General features: G+C 40.9%; 1 protein-coding gene across 2 annotated transcripts in view; it reads left to right on the top strand.

Annotated features, from left to right (window-relative positions):
* The window catches only part of LOC144696773 (hippocampus abundant transcript 1 protein-like), a 125,076-nt gene extending 102,509 nt beyond the window's left edge, over positions 1-22,567 (top strand). For both annotated transcript variants that reach the window (XM_078568503.1, XM_078568494.1), the window contains exons 9-12: positions 737-849; positions 1,249-1,346; positions 16,986-17,131; positions 19,645-22,567. In XM_078568503.1, coding sequence (XP_078424629.1) covers positions 737-849; positions 1,249-1,346; positions 16,986-17,131; positions 19,645-19,854 — 567 coding nt within the window. In that variant the 3' untranslated portion in view covers positions 19,855-22,567. The remainder of the gene's footprint in view (positions 1-736; positions 850-1,248; positions 1,347-16,985; positions 17,132-19,644) is intronic.
* Positions 22,568-26,249: the final 3,682 nt, after the last annotated feature.

The following is a 26,249-nucleotide window of genomic DNA, read 5'->3' as shown; positions in this document are numbered from 1 at the left end:
ATTTTGTTGAAAAGGCAAATTTATTTTGATGGATTCACAGAACGGGGAGGGAGGGCAAACTGGCCCAAGTGAACGTTCTTCATCTTTGAGTGTTAGTAGAAAAATTCACTATGGGGGGTACCACAGCATACCCGAACTCTTTCCCCACACCTGTAGTTTCTAGTTGGGCTAACTGGATGGTAACCATGAGTGCAAGCCATGGCATTTTTTCCCCCCTCTTTAGCCTGTGGATCTTCAGGCCAATTGTAGCCTAACCAAAAACGCCTCAGTCTGGGGCCTTCTGATTTGTCGTTCAGTGGCAGATTATGTGGGCATTTATTCATTGAACCTTCAGGAAAGTTTACATTCATAGTTAATAATATGCAACCTTTTCAGAAAGTATTTTTTACAAATCAGCTATTACTCAAATATACTGGGCCGAATTAAGCTTCTATCCAAGAAGTTATGGAACAGGACCTTAGTAGTAACTTGTAACCAACAAAAGTGTTTCATGCTTCAGTACTCGGAACAACAGGTTTTTAATAAGTCTGTTGCTTGTCAGAATGTTAAAAGTTGGCCATTGGTGAATCAGGTAAGGTATTAAGATTTTTTTTCCTGCAGGAATAGAATATTTTACCCCCCAACCCCCATTTTCTTAAATTAGTAGAGTCTTCATAGCTAAAGGTGCAAATATTCTTAAAAGCAAAGAATCAGGCACACATTAATGATTTTTTTTCCCTAATTTCTATTTTCACAGACTGTATTTCTTAGTATCCTAATGAGGTCCATAGGTAATAAGAACACTGTTCTCCTAGGCCTCGGATTTCAGATGCTGCAGCTGGCTTGGTATGGCTTTGGATCCCAGCCCTGGTAAGTAGGCATGCTTCAATGGGATAATGGCATGTATTTTGTATACTGCAGTTATGCAAATCCAGTGATGACCGAAACCATTTTTGTAAAATTTTGAATGTTTGAACTTTCAAATTCCTCCTGCTGGGAGGATTATATTGTGTGTGTGCATGAATTGCCTATGTATTTAAAGTAAGAATCAGTTTTGCTTCCACTGTACATCCAGAAGAGATGATCACACATTTTGTAAAACTTCTGGTCGGTCTGCATTGTTTTCTAGTTTCAAGGTCTCAAGATGCAAATTATAATTTTCGCTATGTTATAGTCGCTTCTTGAGTGGAAAAGATGAGGCCACGTGAATGGGATATTTTGAAGTAAATGCTCAGGCTCTGTGTCTTTAATTGTCATTTGCTTTCTTAGGATGATGTGGGCAGCAGGAGCTGTGGCAGCAATGTCCAGCATTACCTTTCCAGCAGTCAGTGCTCTGGTTTCGAGAAATGCAGATTCTGATCAACAGGGTGAGTGGTTTAGCATCACAATTTTGATTACAGCAAGCAAATTTCATTCTTAGTTCATGTTCAATTTGTAATTGAGTTGAGGAATGACTATTGGGTATTAGTCATCACAAAAGTGTCCAAAGACCAATTCTACACCCCAGTTAGAATGTTATGTTGATGCATGTATTGGATTCCATTTGAGCAATAAGATTTACAAGATCAATTGCTTATACCATATTGGCACTTTTAACTGGATTTGCTCTCTGTGCCTCTTATAAATTCAGTTATGCCCTTTTAATATAGAAAAGAGCCAGAGCAGAGATGATAATTTTCCTTTCACAGCATGTCATGATCTGAGGGGGCGGTGGAAGTTGGTTAAGTTACAAATGAAATTTGACATATACTTGAAAAGGAAAAAAATTGCAGGGCTGTAGCTAAAGAGCAGCTGAGTGAGATAGCTCTTTCAAAGAGCCGAGTGGCCTATTCCTGTGTTGTATGATTGTGCAAATGAAGTAATCTGTGCCGATTATTGAGTAATTTAGGAGTTCTGAAAATGTGAATTGCTTCATGACAGTTTATTTTCTGTATGTACCAACAGTAAGAATGTTACTACATTGTGAGTTGATTGTTCAATATATAGGCAGCCATGGCTGTACAGCAGAATTCTCACCTCTAAGTCAGAAGGTTGAGTTCAAGCTCTGCTTCGGGACTTGGGTATAACCTTGGCCAACGTTATTGCTGCACCTGATGAATGTTCCGTTGTTGGGAGTTACCAACGTTTTAATGAGATATTAAACTAAGACCCTGAGAATCTGTTCAGGTGGTTATAAAATATCCCAAAGCATTATCAGAAGAGGAGGAGGGTAGTTCTTCTGATGGTCTGGCCAAAGTTTATTCTTCAACAAACACTGCACTTTTTTTAAAAAAAAACCCGTTCCTCTCATTGATGTTTGTTGGACCTTGCTGTTGACAATTTGGTTCCTGCATTTTCCTACATTACACTTCTAAAGCACTTCATTAGCTGTGAAGTGCTCTGGAACTTTGATGTGAAAAGTGCTACATAAATGCAATTGTTTCTTCACTTTTTTTCTTATGATTGTGCTGCATAATTTTTTGATGGTTATTTGTGACATGCATAAACCAGCTCTGAATTCAGTACCACATTAATTGTCTGTGAGTTTAGATGGTTACCTAGTTCTCAGAGTTGACTCATCCTGTGAGATTTCGATAACCTTCAAGTGGAACTGTCTATCTTTGTAAAATATTAGAGATTATAATAAAGAATGAGAGCAGTTAGCACCCATTGACAGCAGTCGTAAAATAAGGTGCCATTGCCACTTTCAAAGGCGAAGATTCTACAATTGCCTTAGACATTGTCAATATTTCCTGACCAGTTACCAGGACTGTTCTGTGCACTTTGATGTCCGAGCCTTGGATCAGCTGTCCATACAAAGTTCACAGTATTTTTGCACTTACAGCTCTCTGCATATCATCGCAGCCATTGAAGAAGGAACAGCACTCGAGCATATGATTACAGTCAGCATCTTAAAAACAATGTACATGCACAAGTTAATGAGTGTGTCAGCTGCTTGGGAGCATGCTTGGGAATGTTAACAAAATTCTGAAAAACTCTGTCATCCATGGTAGTAGATTATGGGTTCAAGTCCCACTATAGAGACTGGAATACAACATTCAGGCTGATATTCCAATGCAATACTGAGTGAATACTGTACTGTTGAAGGTGAAGGTTTATGGATGAGATGTTAAACATAGACCAAGCCTGCCCTTTCAGACAGATTAAAAGATGCAGAGGCATTATTTGAATAACCGGGAGTTGCTGTGGTGTTCTAGCCAATATTTATCCCTCAACTAACATCACGAATAAGTGTTCTGGCTATAATCGTATTGCTGTTTGTAGGATCTTGCTGTGTGCAATTAGCTGTCCTGTTTCCCTAAAATGCAACATTGAAATACTTCTGTTATGTAATCATTGACTCTTGTTGTTTGTCCTTTGAGGTGAAGACAACCATGTTCATCATTTGGGGTGTTTGGTAGGATTCTGGTTGGCATGTAGTTGACTGCTAAGGGCAATTTGTGCTCAGAAGGTTCTGCTGCAAATAGGTCAGGATACTGCAGCCGATTGAGTTTTGGGTGAGTTACTGGCTCAGGATTTCCTCTCCTTGTGTTTTCTCTCTATGTTTGCTATGCACTTCCTTTTGAAGGATGCCACACCTTTACTTATTTGTTGCGCCGGGTATAGTGATCCTGGAGAGCTTTTTCCAGGACTTGAAGTCAATATCAAAACTCTTAAGTGAAGCCTTCAGAGTGTCCTTGTAAACACTTCTTTTCACATCCATGAGAGCACACCCCAGACTCGAGCTTTCTTTAGAAGATTCACTTTGGTGAGTGAGCAACCGGGATTCTGGTTACATGACCAGCTTAACTCAGTTGTGAATCAACTAAGTTCGTTGATTATAAAATGCTTTGGCATAATCCTGAAATTTTGAAAGGCGCTATGTAAATGCAAGTTAAGAGCATAAACAGGAGCAAGAGTAGACCAAGACCATACGCCCCAAACCTGCTCTGCCATTCAGTTTGCTCGTGGTTAATCTTCGGCCTCAACTCCTTTCCCACTTGATTCCCTGAGAAACCAAATATCTGTCTATCTCAGTCTTAAAAATATTCAATGATGGAGCATCAACAGCCCCCTCAGGTAGATATTTCCAAAGATTCACAACCCTTTAAGTGAAGAAATTTCTCAGTTATCTCAGTCCTAAATGATTTGGCCCCTTATCCTGAAAGTGTGCTCCTGTATTATGGATTCCCCAGCCAATGGAAAAAACCTCTGTCTACCCAGTCAAGCCCCTTCAGAATGTTGTATGTTTCAATGAGATCACCTCTCATTTTTCTGAATTCCGGAGAATATAGGCAGGCTAGGAGTATGCAGGCAGAAAGGGAATGGGTGACCACCAGGCAGTCCAAGAGAATCAGGCAGGTAGTACTGGAGCCCTGCTTGCTAATCAGTTTTCCATTTTGGAAACTGGTGAGGGCGTTTCCTCAGAAGAGTGCAGTCAGAGCCAAGTTTGTGGCACCGCGAGCGGTTTGGCTGTACAGGAGGGGAGGAAGAAGAAAGGAAGAGCAATAGTGATAGGTGTTTCATTAGGGGAACAGACAGGCGTTTCTGTGGCTTTAGATGTCACTCCAAGATGGTATGTTGCCTGCCTGGTGCCAGGGCCAAGGATGTCACCGAGTGGGTGCAGGACATCCTTCTGGGGGAGGGTGCTCAGCCAGAGGTCATGGCCCACATTGGGACCAATGACTTAGGTAGGAAGGGGGATGTGGTCCTGTGATCAGAATTTAGGAAGTTATGTCGAAAATTATCAAGCAGGACCTCAAATGGAGTAAGCTCCAGATTACTCCCAGTGCCGTGTGCAAGTGAGTGCAGAAATAGGAGGATAAAACAGATGAATGCATAGCTGGAAAGATGGTGCTGGAGGGAGGGCTTTAGGTTCCTGGGACACTGGGACTGGCTCTGAGGGAGATTACCTGTACAAGCCGGACGGGTTGCACCTGAACAGAGCTGGGACTGAGTTCCTTGCAGGGCGTTTTGCTCTTGCTGTTGGGAGAGCTTTAAACTAACTCGGCAGGGGTATGGGAACCAGGAGAGAGCATTAGAGAGGAATACCAGGGTGCACGAAATACTGGGAGGGACAGGTAGCACTAGAACAGAGAATAGTAAGTTAATAGGTAGAGTCGGAGGAAGGGAGGAAGTCATGAAGTCTAAATCAGGGTTACTGTGCATATAGGTGAATGCATGGAGTGTGGTAAATAAGATTTGGGAGTCACAGGCACAGATTGCCATGTGGAAATATGATGATGCAGTGATAAAAGAGACCTGGCTCAAGGAAGGGCAGGACTGGGGGCAAGGTGTTCAGGAAAGATAGAGCATGAAGAAAAGGAGGCGGGGTGGCGGTACTGGTTGAGGAGAACATTGCCGTGCTGGAGAAAGAGGATGTCTGGGGCTCAAGGACAGAATTAATTTGACTAGAGCTAAGGAACAAAAAAGGTGCAATTATGTTGCTCAGTGTAGTCTATAGAGCACCAACTAGTTGGAAGGATGTAGAGGAACAAACCTGCAGGGAAATTAGAGAGATGCAAACATTATAGAGTAGTTAGAATGGGAGACTTTAATTATGCAAACTTAGACTGGGGCAGTGGTAGTGTAAAGGGCAGAGAGGGGCAAGAATTCCTAGATAGTGTTAGTTTTCTACAGCATTATGTGTCCCATCCAACAAGAAAGGTTGCACTGTTGGCCCTGGTTCTTGGAAATGAGGTGGGCCCAAGTAGATCAAGTATCAGTGGGCGAACATTTAGGGAGACAGTGATCATTGTATCATAAGGTTTAGGATGACTGTAGAGTCATGAATGATTAACTGGTGGAAGAGTTGACTTCAATAGGGCAAGAACGAAGTCTGGACAGATAGATTGGAAGTAAAGGTTGGCGGGAAAAACTGTAGCTGAACAACGGGCCACCTTCAAAGAAGAAATGGTTTGGGCATAGTCATGGTATATTCCTTCAAACGTAGGGAAAACAAACCCAGAACTCCCTGGATTAAAAAGGAGATAGAAATTAAGATAAAGATGAAAAAGTTTGCTTATGACAGGTGTCAAGATAGAAAATACAATTGAGACCCAAGTTGAATATAGAAGGTTCAGAGGAGAGATGAAGAAGCAAATAAGAAAAGCGAAGAGGGATTATGATAAGAGACTGGCAGCCAACATAAAGAGGAATCCCAAAGTCTTCTACAGGCACATAAATACTAAGAGGGTGGTAAAAGGAGTAGAGCCGATTCGGGACTAAAAAGGGGATTTACAAATGGAGGTAGGGGGCGTGGCTGAGGTGTTAAAATCTGTCTTTACCAAGGATGCAGATGCTACCCAAGCCATAGTGACAGAGGAGGAAACTTTCACTAGAAGAGTTCAGAATTGATATGGAGACATTGGATAAACTGTTGGTGCTTAAAGTTGACAAGGCACTGGGACCAGATGAGGTGCATCCAAAGATATTGAAGGAATTAAGAGTGGTAACTGCAGGGGCACTGACTGTAATCTTTCAGTCTTCCCTAGACTTGCTAGGTGCCAGAGGACTGGAGAATTGCAAACATTATGCCTTTGTTCAAAAAAGGTTGTAAGGATAAGCCTAGCAATTACAGACCTGTCAGTTTAACTTCAGTGGTGGGGAAGCTTCTAGAAATGATTATTCAGGATAGAACTAGTAGCCACAAGAAAAATGTGAGTTGATTTGGAAGAGCCAGCATGGATTTCTAAAGGGGAAATCATGTTTAAATAACTTGCCAGAGTCTTTTGAAGAGGTAACAGAAAGGGTAGGTGAGGGTAAAGCTGTTGATGTGGTGTACATGGACTTGCAAAAAGCATTCGATACAGTGTCTCACAACAGTTTTGTGAGAAAAGTTATAATAGTTCATGGAATAAAAGGGACAGAAGCAACACAGATACAAAATTGACTGAGTAATAGGAAACAGTGTAATGATCAATGGATATTTTTCTGACTGGAGGAAGGTTTGTAGTGGAGTTCCCCAGGGGTCGATATTGGGACCCTTGCTTTTCCTGATATAAATTATCTAGATCTTAGTATGTAGGGATCAGTTTCAAAGTTTGCAGATGATACAAAACTTGGAAGTTTTGTAAACTGTGAGGAGGACAGTGTAGAACTTCAAAAGGTCATAGACAAGTTGGAGTGGACAGATAGGTGGCAGATGAAGTTCAATGCAGAGAAGTATGAGGTGATGCATTTTGGTAGGTAGAACATGGACAGACGCTATAAAATAAGGGGTACAATTCTTAACGGGCTGCAGGAGCCAGGGACCTGGGTATGTATGTACACAGGTCATTGAAGGTGGCAGGACCGGTGGAGAGAGTAGTTAATAAAGCAAACAGTACCCTGGGCTTTATCAATAGGGGCACAAGAGCAAGGAGGTTATGCTAAGCTTATATAAGATATTCGTTAGACTTCAGCTGGGGTATTGTGTACAGTTCTGGGCACTACACTGTAAGAAGGATGTGAACGCATCCATAATATGGACAAGAATGGTTCCAGGGATGAGAAACTTCAGTTATGAAAATAGATTGGAGAGGTTGGGACTGTTCTCCTTGGAGAGGAGAAGGCTAAGAGGAGATTGGATAGAGTAGATAGGGAGAAACTGTTCCCACTCGTAAAAAGATCAAGGAAGAGAGGCCACAGATTTAAAGTGATTTGCAAAAGAAGCAAATGTGATGTAAGAGAAAGCTTTTTCACTCAGTGAGTGGTTCGAGTCTCGAATACACTGCCTGGAAATGCGGCGGAGGCAGATTCAATAAAGGCATTCAAGAGGCATTCAGATTAATTGAATAGAAACGATGTACAAGGGTACAAGGAAAAAGCAAGAGAATGGCACTAAGTCATAATGCTCATTTGGAGAGCTGGTGAAGAGACAATGGGCTGAATGGCTGCCTCCTGCCCCCGTAACAATTCTGCGATTTGCTCAGTCTCTCCTCATAGGACAGTCGTCTCATCCGAGGAACCAATCTAGTGAATCCTTGCTAATGCAGTGTAATAAAATTACAATAATGCAATGTACTTCCAAGTATGCATTTCCTTAAATATGGAGACCAAAACTGTGCATGGCACTCCAGGTGTGGTTTCACCAAAGTGTAGTACAGTTGTAGCAAGATCTCCTTATTCTTGTACTCTAATCACCTTGCAATAAAGACCGTTATGCCATTTGTCTTTCCAGTTGCTTGCTGTACCTGCAGGCTAACTTTGTGTTCCTTGTACGAGTACATCCACGTCCTTCTGAACATCCACATTTACAAGTTTCATGCCTTTTAAAAAATATTTTCCTTCTCTATTATTATGACCAAAGTAAATAATCTCATACTTCCCCACAATATACTACATCTGCCATCTTTTTGCCCATTCACTTAATCTGTTTGTATCCCTTTGCAGCCCCTGTCCTTCACACAGTTTACATTCCCACCCATCTTTGCATCATTTAACTTGGGTACATTACTCTCTGTCTCTTTGTCTATGGTATTAGTATAGATCAGGCATGGCCAAACCACAGCTCGCAGAAAAATATTGGCTGAACACCTTTCAGCATTTCAGTTCAATATAGACTGTTAGGAAACCCAAACTTACCTGCTCATCTGGAACAGAGGTCAGGCACTCAAGTCCCAGCAGTCTTTGGACTTCCCGCGCATGTGCAGGCTGGCAACGGGCTGCACATGCACACTTTTGGCAACTTTTCAGTCTACAGGCCCTGTGCATAAGAGAAAAAAGAAGGCCGCAAAGACCCAGGTCAGGTGACCGGGTGCAGAGCGCCATTGTCAGTAATTGTCCCAGACAGAGGGACAAGGAAGGAGAACAAGGAGAGGTCCCGAGAAGTGTCCCAGGGGCAGGAACAAGAGACAAGGGACAGGAACAGGTCCCAGTTGAGTTAAGAAAACGAGGAACTGTCTCTACTTAAAGAAGGTGCTGTGGGAAGCTGACTTCAAGTGAAGTGGGCTCAGGAGAAGCCCTGGTAATTGAAGAGAGCTAAGGAGAAGCCCTGAAGATCCAAGAATGTAGCCATTGATACAAAGGTACCCCTTTAGAGCAGTAATGGTCTGCTTGGCAGGGCCAAAGAGCCGAAAATTGTGCTTGTAATTTGATGCTTGAGTGTACTCTGGAATTCAGGGAAAGGAACCTTGGAAAGCGAGATTGAAACCCTGCAAGGTGGGCCATTGTTGAAGCCGTCCCAGTTGGATTGACTTTTGGAGAAAATTCCAAGGCAGGATCTTCGAAGGTGAAAATTGGAAACCCTCGCAATACACTCGGGGTAGAGTTGTGTTTACAGTCCATAAACATAAGTTGAATTTAAATAGCTGTGTAAACTTTGTGAATGAGAATTACATCATCAAATTGTAAGAAATGAAAGTATGAAGATGAAAACAGAAATTTTAAGCCAGAGTGGGAGCAAGACTTTGCATTCACCATTAAAGGCAGGAAAGCCATGTTCCTTATCTGTAATGCATCACTCATTCACTACAAAGCCAGTAACTTGAAATGCCTCTACACATCGAATCACAAAAACTTTTCATCTGAGTATCCTCCTAAATCAGAATTACAAAAAAATTAGTTAATCGTGTTAAAATCATTCCTAAATAGCCAGCAGACATTACTTTCAACATTCAGTAAGGAAGCTGACACAACAACCGAAGCTAATTTTGTTATATCAAGGAATATTGCTTGTGCTAAACATCAATACTGTGATGGAGAATTTAAGAAGAATATTGCTGAAGTTGTTTCAGTTATAGATCCGAATAACTCAAAATTAGCATCCAATAACACACATTCCAATTTCACAGCATACTATGGAGAGTCGTATCTCCCAGATCAGTAGTGAAGATTGTAAGGTCGAAACATAGTGCAGTCCTTACAAATCAACACCTGACTGAGCTCCTTCGTACAGCCTTGACAATATATCAGCCGGATTTTCAAAGACTTACAGCCAGGATGGAAACCCACAAGATCTCTACTAGCAGTAATTGGCCTGTGTAAAGTTTGTCCGTGTCTTGCAGCTTTCAAACATCTGAAGATTATCATAAGTGGCTCTTAGGTTCAGTAACTTTGGCCACCTCTAATATAGATTGTAAATAGCTGAGGCCCCAACATTGGTTCTTATGGCACTCCACTAATCACAACTTGGCAACTTGAAAATACCCCATCCATCCCTACTCTTTGCTCCTGCCCATTAACCAATTCTCCTTTTTTAATCCCTTTTTGGGGTGTAGGCATTGCTGACAAGGCCAACGTTTGATGCCCATTTCTAATAGCTCATGAAAAGGTGGTAGTTAGACACCTTGAACCACTGCAGTCAGTGGTAATTAATTGCTCCACAACTCCATGAGCCTTTATCTTGTGTGTGGCACCTTAGTGGCCTCTTCAGCCATCAGCAAAGGTGCGCCATATGAAGACATCCCCTCTGAAATGGATTTGTTTGCTGTGTCCATCACCTTTTGTAGATGGAAGGATACCAATGAAACCTTATTGAATGCCTTTTTGGAAATCCAAGTGGACCGCATCTGGTTCTCTTTTAAGCTAATAAATTTGTCAAATATTTGTGAAACCATGATGACTTTAATCATACTATGATTTCCTAAGTGCTTTGTTAAGACTTCCTTAATGAGAGATTCCAGCATTTTTCTGATTGTCAGGCTAACTGGTCTGTAGCTCCCTGTTTTCTCTCTCTCCCTCCTTTCTTGAATAACGGTGTTTTGTTTGCTACCTTTCAATCCTCTGGGTCCATTCTCGAATCTAGGGAATTTTAGAGAATCGTAACCACCAGTGAATCCACTATCTCTGATCCAGTTCTTTTAGAACCAGTAGTCCAGAGCTACTTGCCACAGAAGTTCCTGAAATGTGAATGCATGACTTTTCAAAAGATGACTTGCATTTTTAAACTACACAACATTGCTTTGTGACCTCTTCCAAATCTTGTTGGTTTTATAGTTGGCTTGATATACTTCTAAGGTGCAATGGTCCATTTTAATCTACCTTTGAGTGGGCCTTCAAGACTCGGCGCATATTCATTAAAATTCACACAGACAAAATGGAAATTAGTGAAGTCATAGTGAAAAGATGTAAGATTAGTTTCATGGGCGAGGGCGTGAAGGAACAAGCGTGTTGCATGTTACATTTTGTGAGGTAGAAATCCTTATTGCTCTTAGCCTTTGCAACTGTCCATATCTAATTTTGAGAATGATGATGTGTTTAATTTTTTTTTCCTTGCTTTGGTATCTGCCGGTATAATTATTTTGTGATCTCTGAGTGAAGAGGCAGAGCAACTGTATTTTGAATAAAATAAGTTACAGAAAATCAGATTGTTTTGGATATTCTCAATGCTTAATGGCGCTCAAAAGAAATTTGGAGGCCTTTGACCGCGACTAACAGCAATTTTAAAGGTTAAACTCAATCCTTTTGCCTTGGTCTAAATAGCTATTATGTGTTACTGAATAACAAAAGTGTGCAGAAATAAGAATAATTTAATCACACTCTTAAACATAGCTATATTTAATAGCTACTGCTTCCCTATTGCTGTTCTTGGAGCCCTATGATCATCTTAACATTACTGTAGACAATGAACTGTTGTCTACGGGTGAGTTGGTGTTTGCTTTTTTTAATTATTCATTTACGGGATTTGGGTGTCGCTGGCTAGGCCAGCATTTATTGCTCGTCCCTAATTGCCCTTGAAAAAGTGGTGATGAGCTACTTCCTTGAACATGCTGCAGTCCCTGTGGTATAGGTACACGTACAGTGCTGGAGTTCACCTCTTTTGTCCATGTTTGGACCAAGGCTGTAATGAGGTCGGGAGATAAGTGACCCTGGCGGAACCTAAACTGAGCGTCCATAAGCATGTTGCTAAGCAAGTGTCACTTCATAGCACTGTTGATGACCCCTTCCATCGCTTTCCTGATGATCGAGAGACTGATTGGGCAGTAATTGGCTGGGTTGGATTTGTCCTGCTTTTTGTGTACAGGACATACCTGGACAGTTTTCCACATAGCTGGATAGATGCCAGTGTTGTAGCTGTACTGGAACAGCTTGGCTAGGAGCACAGCAGGTTCTGGAGCAGAAGTCTTCAGTACTATAGCCAGAACATTGTCAGGGCCCATAGCCTTTGCAGTATCCAGTGCTTTCAGCTGTTTCTTGATATCACATGGTGTGAATCGAATTGGCTGAAGACAGGCAGCTGTGATCCTGGGGACCTCCAGAGGAGGCTGAGATGGATTATCCACTCGGCACTTCTGGCTGAAGATCTTTGCGAATGCTTCAGCCTTACCTTTGCACTGATGTGCTGGGCTCCCCCATTGAGGATGGGGATATTTGTGAAGCCTCATCCTGTAGTGAGTTGTTTAATCATCCACCACCATTCATGACTGGATGTGGCAGGACTTCAGAGCTTAGATCTGATCTGTTGGTTGTGGATTTACTTAGCTCTGTCTATCATTTGCTGCTTATGCTGTTTGGCACACAAGTAGTCCTGCATTGTAGCTTCACCAGGTTGATACCCCATTCTTGGGTGTATGCCTGGTGCTGCTCCTGGCATGCCCTACTGCACTCTTCATTAAACCAAGGCTTGCTTATTGATGGCCTAAAAATTTGCTCGTTTCCTCGGTCTACCTTTGCCAACTTGCCCCTCATGTATTTTGCTTTGGTTAAATTTAAGACCCTAGTTTCAAACTTAACTAAATCGCTCTCAAACTCAATATAAAATTCATCATTAGATTACTTTCCCCTGGAGGTTCTTCACTGCAAGATTATTAATTAATGCTGTCTCATTTTACAATTCTATATCTAAGTCTGTTCGCCAGTTGGTTCCTTGACATACTGATCCTTAACATGAACTTGTCCTTCATACTGTAAATTTGGTTTGCCCAGTCAATGCTAGGATTAAAGTCTGCCATGATTACTATACCACTGGTTGTTTGTTACGTGCATTTCTAGTTTCCTGCAATTATTCTCTATCCAACACTGCAACTTTTTAAAAGTTCATTCTTGGGTTGTGAGAATAGCTAGCAGGCCAGATTTTCTTGCCGTACGTGATTGCTCTTGAGAAGCTGATGATGAGACCCCTTCTTGAACTGCTGCAGCCCATGTGTCAGTATGCTGCAATGCTGTTAAGATTGGGAGTTCCAGGATTTTGACCCAGCGACAGTGAACGAATGGCGATATAGTTCCAAGTCAGGATGGTATGTGGCTTGCAGGGGAACTTGCAGTTGGTGGTGTTCCCATGTGCCTGCTGCCCTTGTCCTTCTAGATTGTGGAGGTCATAGGTTTGGAAGGTGCTGTTTGAAATAAACTTCACAAGTTACTGCAGTGCACCTCTTATATGGTGTACGCTGCTGCCACTGTGTGCTGCTGGTGGTGGAGGGAATGAATGTTTAAGGTGGTGGACAGAGTGCCAATCAAGTGGACTGCTTTGTCCTGAGTTGTGTCAAGCTTCTTGAGTGCTGTTGGAGCTGTACTCAACCAGGCAAGAGAGAGTATTCCATCACACTTTGGGGAGTCAGGAGGTGATTTACTTGCTGTAGAATTCCCAACCTCTGACCTGCTCTCATAGCCACAGGCTTGACCAGTTCAGTTTCTGGCCATAGGTGACCTCCAGGATGTTGATTGGCAGAGATTCAGCGATGCTAATGCCATTGAATATCAAGCTGAGATAGTTAGATTCATTCTTGTTGGAGATCGTCATTGCCTGACACTTGTTTGTCACAAATGTTACTTGTCAATTATCAGCACAAGCTTGAATGTTATCCAGGCCTTGCTGCATGTGAGCACAAACTGCACCAGCATGTGAGCTGTTGCGAGTGGTACTGAGCACTGTAATCACCAGCGAGCATCCCCAACACTGACCCCTATTGATGTAGGGAAAGGTCATTGATGAAGCAGCTGAAGATGTTTGGGCCTAGGACATTTCCCAGAGGAACACCTGCAGCAATGTCCTGGACCTGAGACCTTTGGCCTCCAGCTACAAATGACTCCAACTAGTTGGAGCGTTTTCCCCGATTATCATTAACTTCAATTTTGCAGCCGCTCCTGCCTGACTGAGTTTAACTCTCTTCATATTTGAACCAAGGCTGTACTGAGGTCTGGGGCTGAGTGGCCCTGGCAGAACACAAACTGAGCATCAGTGAGCAGGTTATTGCTGAGTAAGTGTTACTTTATAGCACTGTCAGCTAAATGTAGACTGATAGGGCAGTAGTTGGCTGAACTGGATTTGTCATGCTTTGTGTGGGCAGAACACACCTGGGCAATTTTTCAGATTGTTGGTAGATGCCAGTGTTGTGGCTGTACTGGAACAACTTGGCTAAGGATGTGGCTAGTTCTGGAGTGCAAGTCTCCAGTACTGCTGCTGGGATATTATCTGGATCCAGTAGTCTTTCCTGTATCCAATGTTCAGCTGTTTCTTGACATCATGTGGAGTGAATCAAATTGTCTGAAGACTGGCATCTGCAATGGTGGAGGCATCAGAAGGAGGCAAAGATGGATAATCCACTTGGTACTTGTAACTTAAGATTGTTGCAAATGCTTCAGCCTTGTCTTTTACACTGATGTGCTGGCCTTCTCCATCATTGAGGATGAGGATGTTTTTGGAGCTGCTGTCTCCTGTTAATTGTTTAATTGTCCATCACCATGCATGACTGGATATGGCAAGGTGATCTGGTATGTTGGATTTGGAATCACTTAGCTCTGTTTATAGTATGCTGCTGCTTTTTAACTTTTGTGTAGTCCTGCATTGTACCTTCACCAGTTTGGCATCTCATTTTAAGGTAGGCTTGATGGTGCTCCTGGCATACTTTCCTACACTGCTCCTTGGACCACAGTTGGTCACCTGGCTTGATGGTAATGGTAAAGTAAGGGATATGCTGGGCCATGAGGTTACAGATTCTGGTTGTGTGCAATTCTGCTGCTGATGGCCTACAGTGCCTCATGGATGCCCAGTTTTGAGCTGCTAGATCTATTTTGAGTCTATCCTGTTTAACACGGTGGTAGTGCCCCACAACACTATGGAGAGTGTCCCAGGGTCAAGCTGGGACTTTGTTTCCACAGAACTGTGTGATGATCACGCTTACTGACCTGTCATGTACACATTCACCTGAGGACGTGATCAAGTAGCCATGCCCTTCAGAAATTGACCAGCTCAGTCAGTAGTACTGCCAAGCCTCCCTTGGTGATGGCCACTAAATTCCCAAACCCAGAGTATATTCTGTGACCTTGCTACCCTCAGTGCTTTGTCCAAGTGGTATTCAACATGGAGGAGCACTATCAGTGCTAGGTGGTAATCAACAGATTTCCTTGCCAGTGTTTGACTTGATGCCATGGGACTTGTTGGTGTTCAGCGTCAATGTTGAGGACTCTATACCACTCTGCCGCAGATCAAGTCTGGGATTCGCGGTAAGATATAATTTGGTGAGTGTGACTGGACGACTGTTGCTTCATTAGTCTGTGGGACAGCTGTTCAAATCCTGGTACAAGCCCCAAGATGTTAGTGAGGACGACTTTTTGGGGTCGACTGGGCTGGGTTTGCTGTTTCCAAGCTTGCTCGGACAGGCCGGTGAAGGACAGTAAATTTCCTTCCTTGAAGGAACCAAATGGCTTCTTATGATAATCTGGTCATTTCATGATTTTTACTAATGCCGTTGGTCATTTTATTCCAGATTTATTAATTAATTGAATTCAAATTCCCCCAGCTGCTGGGGGTGAGATTTGCACTGAAGACCATTCGTCTCAGTCTCTGGATTATTAGTCCGGCAATGTACGATCATGCTACCATCTTTACTGTTACAGGACCTATAAACACTGGGAATAATCCAGTTCTTACTGTGTTTTCACAATCCTGCTTTTTAACTTCCTCCCTCGCTCTTGAAATTTTGAGTTGCAGGATCTCGATGCTTTCCTTCCTATGACATTGGTTCACACACGGCCCATGACTTTTGTCTGTTTATCTTCCCCACGGTGCGCTCCCCTTTCCCCCCCGCCCCAACTCCCTAAAATATTCTGTGCTCTCCGGCGCCCCTTACCACGGCAACCAGGATGGCAACACACCATGCGGACCTCACGCTGGTTGCAGAAACACCTGTCCAGCCCCCTGACTATTAATCTCTGATGACCAATATGTTTTTATTTTCTTTTGTTGTGCTTCTTTCTCTTCCCCCATAAAGTTATTTGCCCCACAGTGTATGGATGTGCTGTCGACTCCTGGCCCACATGGTGTTGTCACCCTCATTGGTATTCAGTGCTGAAAACCAGTTTTGGAATTCTAAACACCTGGAGGGTGCAGGCAGTTTCGGTAATCCCATCCTTTTGCTTAAAAAAATACCCCCCCCGCCCCCTGCCCTGCCCGATCCCCTGCACCACAGATTTGTGTGTAGAAGATAATCCTCTAATCGCTCATGCCATTTGCATGCAGATTTAGTTGTAGTAACTCCCTTCTTATCTATTATTTTCCCTTTTTAAAAAGAAGTACTGTTTTTCATCTTCCTCCTCTTACTTTTCTGAGGAGCACCTTCCTACATGGCTTAAGACAACAACTCTGAGGGAAATAGCTCACTAATGCAATGCATTGCTGGAACTATCTGAAATATGCCTTATGGGTTTTTGATGGTACTGAACAAACTGAGGTAGCCAGTGTAACTACCAAAATGAAACTTGCATTTAATTGTTGCCATAGCCATCAAAAGGCCTATGGGTAAATAACATAAGAACCTAAGAACATAAGCAGGAGTCGGCCATAGGGCCCCTCAAGCCTGCTGCACCATGTGATCTTGGCCTCAACTCCACTTTTCTGCCAGTTCCCCATGACCCTTGACTCCTTTTATAGTTCAAAAATCTATTTCCCCCTTGACTATATTCAATGACCGAGCATCCATAGTCCTTTGGGGTAGAGAATTACAAAGATAAATGCAAGGATTTCAGAGGGTGGAAATTTTTAAGACATAAGACTTTCTTTCCCTGTTTTAATATAAAGAAATAATTGTTGTGACACCATCAGTGTGTTGCCAGTGCAGCTTCTGTATCTTTTGAAATAATTATTTTAATTAATATTTTGGTTATTTTAGGTGTTGTGCAAGGAATGATCACAGGAATCAGAGGGTTGTGCAATGGCCTTGGACCTGCTCTATATGGTTTTATTTTCTACATGTTTCATGTGGAGCTGGATGCAATCTCTGACAAGAAGGTCAATGTACAAAATCCCAAAATGGAGGTAACTTTTGGTATCAAATATGTTGGCCTCTACTTCAGTTTCTTTTTGCTTTACTAATTGTAGCAAACTAATTTATCTCTCATTTCGATATTTCAATGTAAAAATGGGACAGCAGGGGATTGTATGCTAATACAGTAGAACATTTGACATTTAGTTTCAACAGATCTAAAAAAAAATTCACCTCTGTTGAAATTTTTTCTAGCTTCAGCAAGCCTGAGTTTTGATATTTTGAGTTTATTTATTTGGATGTGAATTACCTTCCAATTCTATTAAAAACAGCCTTGGATTTCAATTTGAGTTTCAAAAACAACATCATCAGTTCCTGCTTGCCTGCTAATGACATCAGTGAATATTCATATGGGTCAATAAAGGGTCTTAAGCTAATTGTAACACGTCACTTTTTAATCAGCCTTTGCCTCTTTAAGGCTAAAACAGATTATAATGTCAATCCTTTTTGAAAAAAACATTCCCACCTCTTGCAATGCATCATTTTCCTAGTTACAGGGTAGGAAAGTATCCTGTTCCCATGCTTTGGCTAGTGGCGCTGTGTCCAAGTTGCTAGATCTGGTCATTAATGCCTTCCAGCTGGGATGGTCAAAATCACGATGGAGTGATTTGTGTCCATCCTCCAGCCAATAAGTGGAAATGCTATACGATCAGACTGCACAGTAATTAATTGATAAAACTTTATGCAAAAGAAGCAACAATATTTACATTTGAGTTCCTAATCTACAATTTACTGCTTTGTTGCAGCATTTTGGCATCCTCTGCACGATTTCATACAAGTAATTCCCTTTGAAATGAATGCAGATTTTTACTTTTTGATAATGCTTAACAGTATGAAGTTGTTACCTTTGCATTTGCTTTGACTGTTAAGTGCCTTAATCCTTGCCTTATGAAAATGGATTTTCTGCATTTCTTTTTGATCCTTTTCTGGCATGCTGGATAAACCTTTTGATGCTTCGGCATTGTGCCCTCTTTAGCTTCTGTCATAAAGGTGAGACAGTTTGCTAACTTATCACCATTTATTTGAATTTTACAGATTTTTCTGAAACTGCTCCTACTGTTCAAATCTTATACTTCAAAAATATACCTAATTGCTATTATAAAAATTGACATTTTGTTCTTGACACAATAAGTTCGTGGAACCCACCAAGTACTTCTTTTAATGTACTTACCCTTGTTCTGCTTTCTTACCTTTATGCCACTATCAGCACCTTTCTTAGCCCTTAACACTACCATTAACACTCCCTTTGTCCTTTTGTTCATGACATCTTTGTCAATCTCTCCTTTGCCCCCATCCAACTTCACCTGCTCCACACCCTTAAACAGCATAAACTTCATCACGTTTCCACTTCTCTTTAGTTCTGAAGAAGGGTCATACAGATTCTGTTTCTCTCTTCACAGATGCAGTCAGACCTGAGGTTTTCCAGCATTTTCTGTTTTTACTTCTGCAAAGTATGACTGGCTAGCTCCATAAGTGCCTATCTTCCTTTAACATTTCTCTTGCTGCCTTTCCACCATTATCTTTGGGGTGTGCCAAGGATCCATCCTTGGCTCTTACTCATTGTAATATTGCCCTGTGCTGATAACACTTACTTACATGCTGATGCCATCCTGATTATCTTTTCTACAATCTCTCTCACAACCCCACAATGACTTTTCTATTGCTAGCTTATTTAGCCAATGTCCAGTCTTGGCTGAGGCACAATTCTCTCCATTTGATTGTAGGAAAGACTCAAGCCATTGTATTCAGCTTCAGCCGCTATCTATGAATCCCAACGCTCACCCCAGCCACTGTCTCTGGCTAAACCAAATTGTTCACAATTTTAGCATCCTATTGAACTCGAACTAATTTTCTAACCCCATATCCTCTGTATCACAAAGACTGGCTAGTTCCACCTCCATCACATGACACGTATCTCAATCCAACTAAAACCCTCATCCCTGGAGCTTTTGTTGTTCCAGACTTGACTGTTCCAAGGCTACAGATTGGCATTCCGTCATCCATCTTCTGTTGGCTGTGGCTCATCCAAAACTGTACCTTATCCTGCATTATGTCCTGCTTATCTGACATCCTGCCTTTTCTGATCTCCATTGACCCCTGTTCCCCCAATTCTTAAATACAAGAATGAGAATTTTAAATCTAAATCTCTCTATGGCCTCACCCCACCCCATCTTTGTAACCTCTGTTAGCTCTATAATACTCGCCCTCAAACATTCATTTCTCCTGACTGCCTTTGCACTCCCTACTCCCCCTGGCCCACCACTGATAGCCATGTTTTCAGCTATCTGGATTCCATTGCTAGAATCTTCTCTTGAAACCCTCTGCCTCTCCACCTCCCTCTTCTTCTTTAAGACCACCTTAAAAAACTTTGACTAAATTTTAACCCTCTCCTCCCAATGTTCAATGTTAAACATGGTTGAACATGTTTTTCTGTGTTATAAAGGTGCTGTATAAATGCAAGCTGTTGGCAATCGTTGATTCCTTCATTCATTTCTTGTTCATTCAGGATTCCATTATCCCTGGACCACCTTTCTTATTTGGAGCCATTACAGTCCTGGTAGCTTTTATGGTTGCCTTATTTATCCCTGAGCATGGCACCCCTGGTAAAGCCAGTAATGTAAGGAAGCACAGCAGCAATCTCGGCAACAATCCCATCACTCCACCCATTAGCAGTGACGAGGACAATGAGCCACTGCTGCAGGACAGCAGTGTGTGAGGATATTAGCTTTGAAGAAAAATTGCAGATGTAAACAAAGAACAATATGTTGACTCCACTGGATCTACTGGACATTGAAAGACCAAATGGCCTATGAAATTTGGAAACCATTTTGAAGAAGGGCTAGTTTGAGATCCATGGAAGTGGATGTAGCCATGTGGTTTTGGTTGCTTCATTTTTAATGCAAGCTACTTGAATCCAATATTCAGCACTGCCAGTTCAAGTACTATCCAAAGTGTCATCCTGATGAAAGAAGTTCTACTTGATGCTGGTGTTCAGCACTCAGATAATTTTAGAGAAGGGACACATTCAGAGCCACATCTCAGGGTTGTAACTTGTACACCAATTGAAAGGGGAAGGAACATCATTTTGTGAAAATTGATCCGATCTATTTACTACCCCTGTAATAATGAATTCTTTACCAGTTGGATTTCAGTTTGTGTTCCCTTTGGCCTCGGTAGTTTATACTATTACCCCAAAAAAATGAAAAATCATTGAATCAACTAAGTCTGTATATTTTTCAGTGTGCACATTTGTTTCTGTTGAATCCCTGAAACTCCAGAGAATGTTGAGGGTGGAGCGGGGGGAGGGGAGGTAAAGAGAAGAGACCTAAATGATTTGCATAGAAATGTGTACATAGATTTTTGAAGATGGCTATGCAAATCAAGAAGAACAAAGTACTTCACTTTGCAAAGTATTAAGGAAGGCAATCTGTGAAATTACAACCTGAACTTCCTTCGGCCTTCTTACAAATTTGAACAAAGTACGTCATGGAAATATTAAATTCTTTACTTTGGCAACTGTCTTTAAATGAATAAAACAGAAGTTATTCAGTACTTAAAGTTGTAATAACTAAGCTGTAGATTCTTATGTCAACACCCCAGACAATTGAACTGCTAAGAGTAAAATAATCACTTGTTTTTGCTCATTAAGAGAGAATTTCAAGTGTCTCCTGCATACGTCATATCTTTTTTTCATTTTGTGGGAAGGCTGTGTTTGAAGTATCTGTTAGAGAAGATTATTTTTCTGATAACTTTCAGGTAAGGATAAAATCTGACCTGTGAAAGTAACTGCAGTTTTCTAAAGAACAATATGTATGGATTATCTAATACTATTTTTGATGAATTTTATATTTAATGTTTCAAGCAAATATTGTGGGGGATTTAGAGAAACCTTTTTGTACTTCAGTGAAAAGCTACTTTTTGTTGTAAAGTCAAAAAGGTTTCACTAAAACTGCAGGAAGTTGTCCAGTTCGGCAGATTAACCAGGCCCCTGTTCTTTCCTTGCACTTGGCCTCAGCTGCTAACCGTGCATAGCCTCAAACAAGTAATCTGCTACCTCAGCTTTAGCCTATATGCAAGCAGCTTTGTAGGCCTGCTATCATTAATTCTGATCTCTTCTCTGCTACTGTGTGCATTAGAGCATAAGCTAACTGGATTGAGTTCACTTTTGAACCAGTGGGATGCTGTTTTTGTGCAGTTCTTTGGCACTTAAGAAAATCTCTTTCTTGATATTATGTACCCCCTGTTTTACCAGAGGTTCTTTCTGTTTGGAAGAAGCACAATCCCATGAAACATGTTTAGAAATTAATATTAGATATGATTATGGAAATGTTTAACTTGTGCTCTTCATTCAGATGTTTTTTGCAAACTTTGGAAAATTATTTGCCTGCAATTGAGTGGTTTTTTAAATGGTCTGACATAGTTGGTGAAAATCTAATTTTCCTAGACCTCCCAAAAAATGTTTTTATAAATCAATTTTTTAAAACCATCTGCATTTAATTTTCATATGAAACTGCTACAAAAACTGGATGTGCCCTTGCCAATCCTTTTTTCCCCCTTGATACTGAAGTTATTTTGTCATCAAATACTAAGTTAAAAAATGCACTGAACAAGGTCATTTGACGGTACGTTATGCCTTAAAGTAAGGTGATCATTTACTTAGTAATAGTTTTCCTGTTAAATTCTGTAACTCCTACATCAGGTTGGGAACAATATCAAGTTTCTATTGGGATAAATAATGTTGAGAAAAAAGTGGCAAAAGCAAAATTTCAGACCCTTTCCCAGAATTTTGCTTAACAATCTCAGGATTGTGCTGAGAGAAGTGTGATTTTCTAAAATTGAGTATTAATACAACTGCCCTTCTGATCAGTGCTACAAGGTGTAGTTCGCTACTGGTAGATTCACCAGTTAGATCATTATTGGTGCAACTTTAATAGTGGTCCTTTATGCAACAAAAACATGAAGCACCTGTCTCAATTGATTTTCTCATCCTAAACGTCTGATTTCAGAGAAAATAACTGATTTCTTCATTACCTTTAGCACATCTGAAAAATAGAGTTTGAATTAAATTTCTAATTAAGAATTTCTAACTCTCTTTCAAATTTATTTAAAATGTGGCCCATCTGATTACTTTGTGGAGTTTGATAATGACCTGTATGCACACAGATTGTGCTCAAGTGCAACGTGTTGTGTATTGTGAAGAGAATTCCTAAAAAGAAAACCATTTTCAGTTTTAAAAAAATGTTATAAAATATATTTTCTGAACTAGAAGTTCAGAAAAGCAGAGATTTTCAGGCATCTTGGCACTGGCATTGTTTGTATCCTGTTAGTTATATTACCACTTTCTTCAAATGTGCCTCATCTGGAACTGTATAAAATGTACATTAAAAAAAACTTCAAAGTAATTTATTAAAAAAGGTAAACCCAACAAACTGGTCATTGTAGTGTTGTGTTTTCTGTTGTACCTGTGACATTTATAAATACTTCCCTTTCCTTGCCACTTTTTATTTTTGTTATTTGAAGGATCATGATATCTCTACTTTTATGTAGGATTACTACCTAGAACCTACACCAGGGTTGTGGCATTTCTCCTTCAGCAGTAAAGTTAATGGCAGTTTTGTATCAGTTGAAAGTTGAATTCGCCCACTTGATGATTTCTTGAATTAGTTTCACTTTGGGAGCATTATTAATTAGATTTGTGAATTGCTCTTACTGCTGATAAAGCATCTGCTGGGTTATGGGTTGTGCTTGGAGTTCAGGGCCCAAAGTAAGAACATAAGAAATAAGAGCAGAAGTAGACCATGCAACCTGTCGAGTCACGGCTGACCTTTGACTCAACTGCACTTTTCTGCTTGCTCCCCATATCCATTGGTCCCTTGAGGGACCAAAAATCTGTCTCCGAGCCTTAAGTATTTTCAACAATTGAGCATCCACAACCCTCTGGGGTATAGAATTACAAAGGTTCACAACCCTTTGAAGAAATTTCTCCTCATCTCAGTCCCAAATGATTGGCCCCTATCCTGAGACTGTGTCCTATGTTCTAGAATCCCAAAAGGGGAAATGACCTCTGTCTATCCTGTGTGTCTGAGTGAGGTCACCTTCCATTCTTCTGAACTCCAGAGAATATAGGACCAATTTACTCAATCCCTCATCATAAGACAGACCTCTCAACCCAGTCTGGTGAACCTTTGCTATACCACCTTCAATGTAAGTATATCCTTCCTTAAATTTGGAGACCAAAATTGCGCACACTATTCCAGGTGTGGTCTCACCAAAACCCTGTACAAATGTAGCAAGACTTATTTATTCTTGTACTCCAATTCCCTTGCAATAAAGGCCAGCATGCCATTTACCTTTCTAAATGCATGCTGTACCTGCATGCTAACTTTTGTGTTCCTTGTAGAAATACACCCAAGCTCCTCTGAATATCAACATTTACAAGTTCCACACCTTTTTTAAAAAAAAAATATTCTTTTCTATTCTTACTTCCAGGGTATAACCTCACACTTCTCACATTATACTCCATCTGCCACCTTGTTTCCTACTCATTTAACTTTCCAATATCTGTGTTGCCCTTGCAGCTTGTATCATCAGCAAACTTAGATAGGTTACTTTGTGTCTTTGTTTAAGTCATTACTATAAATTGTAAAAAGCTGAGATTCCAGTACTCCTCCCAGTGGTACCCCACCATTTACAGTTTGCTAACCTGAAAATGACCATTATCCCGATTCTGTGTTTCCTGTTAGTTAGCCAATCTTTCATCCATGCAATTCTATGAGCCCTTAACTTGTGTGTTAACCTTTTGAATGGCACCTTAACAAATGCCCTTTGGAAATCCAAGTATATTGCCATCCACTGGTTGCCTTCATCTGCCCTATAAGTTACATCCTCAAAAAAAAGAAATTTATCAAACGTGATTTCCTATTCGTAGAACCATGTTGACGTTGTCTGATCATACTATGATTTTCTAAGTGCGTTGTCAAGACTTCCTTAATAGATTCCAGTATTTTCCTGACAACTGGTGTCAGGCTAACTGGCCTGTAGTTCTTCCTTGAATAGCAGTGCTATTTTCACTCACTTCCAATTCGCTTTTCATTCTAGAATCTAGGGAATTTTGCAAAATCATAACCAACACATCTATCTCTGCAGGCACCTCAGTTTTTAGTTCCTTAAATTTCTCCAGTACTTTTTCTCTGATATTTCTTACCTTAAGTTCCATACTCTTATTAGCCCCTAGGTTACTCCCTATTTTTGGTATACAATACTTCTGATCTAACAAACTCTCATGATGGATTGATGAGTACATGACAACATGGTGATGTATTGAATTATATGAATCAGGAAGGTACAGTACTATTTTCAATCACTGGTCTGTGCTCAGCTGATCTTAGCTGGAGTATTGATGATGGATTTTCAGTATCCCCAAGCCAGGGGGCAGAAAAATTTAGCTGAGGATTCTTGCTCCTAATTGCTATCTGACCCTCAAAGGAAAGTGTGTTGTGTGAATGAAATCAGGGTCAATTTTTTTATTCTTCTTGAACCTCTGTTTGATGAGGCTGCTGTCATTCAAAGTGTAGGCTGATAAATGAAAATCCTGAGAACTACTGGCCCCTGTGGAACTAAGTCATAGCGTGAACAAGCACGATAAGGAGAGGAGAAAATGGAAAACAAACAGCATGAATGAGTTATTTTTCCCACACTTCAGAGCTAGGGAAAGAGTAACAAGCTTACATCTGTGGGTTTAGTCCCTGCTGACACAACCTTTAAGAAAAAGCATCTCCAACTACTTTAAGATTCCCTTTAATTCTCTCCAAATTAATGTGCACTTGTAGATTCTGATGTAAAGCTGCTGCATATCAGCCTCAGAAAACCAGTTGCTTTTGCCTTCCACCTCCACATTTTTCTTTGCTTAACACCAATGTCCGAGCCAGAAATGTCTGATATTGCTGCATGAAAATCCTAGTATATACATAATGGTAAGCCAAAATACAGCAAAGAACGAGGGATCATTGTTTAAAAATAAGGGGTCGCTCGTTTAAGACCGAGATGAGGAGAATTTTTTTCTGAGGGTTCAGTGTCTTTGGAACCCTCAACCTCATAAGGTAATGGAAACAGAGTCTTTAAATATTTTTAAGGCAGAGCTAGATAGATTCTTCATTAACAAGGGGGCGAAAGGTTATCGGGGATAGGCAGGAATGTGGCACTGAGGTTATGTTCAGATCATTCATGATCTTACTGAATGGCAGAGGAGGCTGGAGGGGCCGAGTGGCCTACTCCCTGCTCCTAATTCATATGCTTGTAAATGCTGCAGAATTCTAAAATTTTGCGGTTGTAATACCTGGAAAAAGGAACTCAGTTCATTCTGGTTTCACTGAGGAGGGAGGGAGTTGGGGGAATCCTACTGTATGTCTGGTAGCTGCATAACAGAGAATAAAATTTATCTCATTGCCAATTGTCCAATTCTAGGCAACATTCACCCCTGATTGAGGGTTTTATGTTGATTCTTTTCCTGATGGTGAATGTGATGCAGGATAACCTGCCATGATTAATTCTTGAGCAGTAATGATTCTATTTTTCAAACTGCAGTTAATCTTTTCTTCCTCCTTGTCCTTTCCCACCTGTCTGTAATGTTCTGTTCCTTCCACACAGCTTCCCTGTGCAATGCAGTTTTTCACCTACAGATCTCTGCAATGCAGCTTATGTGGAAAGGACAAAAATATTGCTATGGAAGTAACGATAATTCTGTGTAAAGATGTGAGTTATTTAATTGTGCATATTACTACTCTGGAGTTGTGTGTGTATTAGATGCCTCTAACAATGAATTGCATAATGCCAGTATACAACACAAAATGTAGAGAATGATTTTTTTAAATTTGGAAATTGGGTATATAAATCAAATACTTGGTGCTGGACCCACAAATTATTAATTTCATGAAGTATAAATGCCAATTAATTAGAAGAGCGAACCGTAAAGATTTAATTTCCTTGGAACATGCAGATGAGATGGTGAATTGAAAGATTACTTTTTTAAAGGCATTTACGTGACCCAATTAGCATTGAAATTGAGATTAAAGATGTCTGTTTTGAAGTTTCATTAATTCGAGCACAATTTAT

The sequence above is a fragment of the Cetorhinus maximus genome, chromosome 2 (assembly GCF_964194155.1).
Source record: "Cetorhinus maximus chromosome 2, sCetMax3.hap1.1, whole genome shotgun sequence".
Lineage (NCBI taxonomy): Eukaryota > Metazoa > Chordata > Chondrichthyes > Lamniformes > Cetorhinidae > Cetorhinus > Cetorhinus maximus.
The sequence above is the reverse complement of the archived record's forward strand: the minus strand, read 5'-3'. Positions and strand labels throughout refer to the sequence as shown.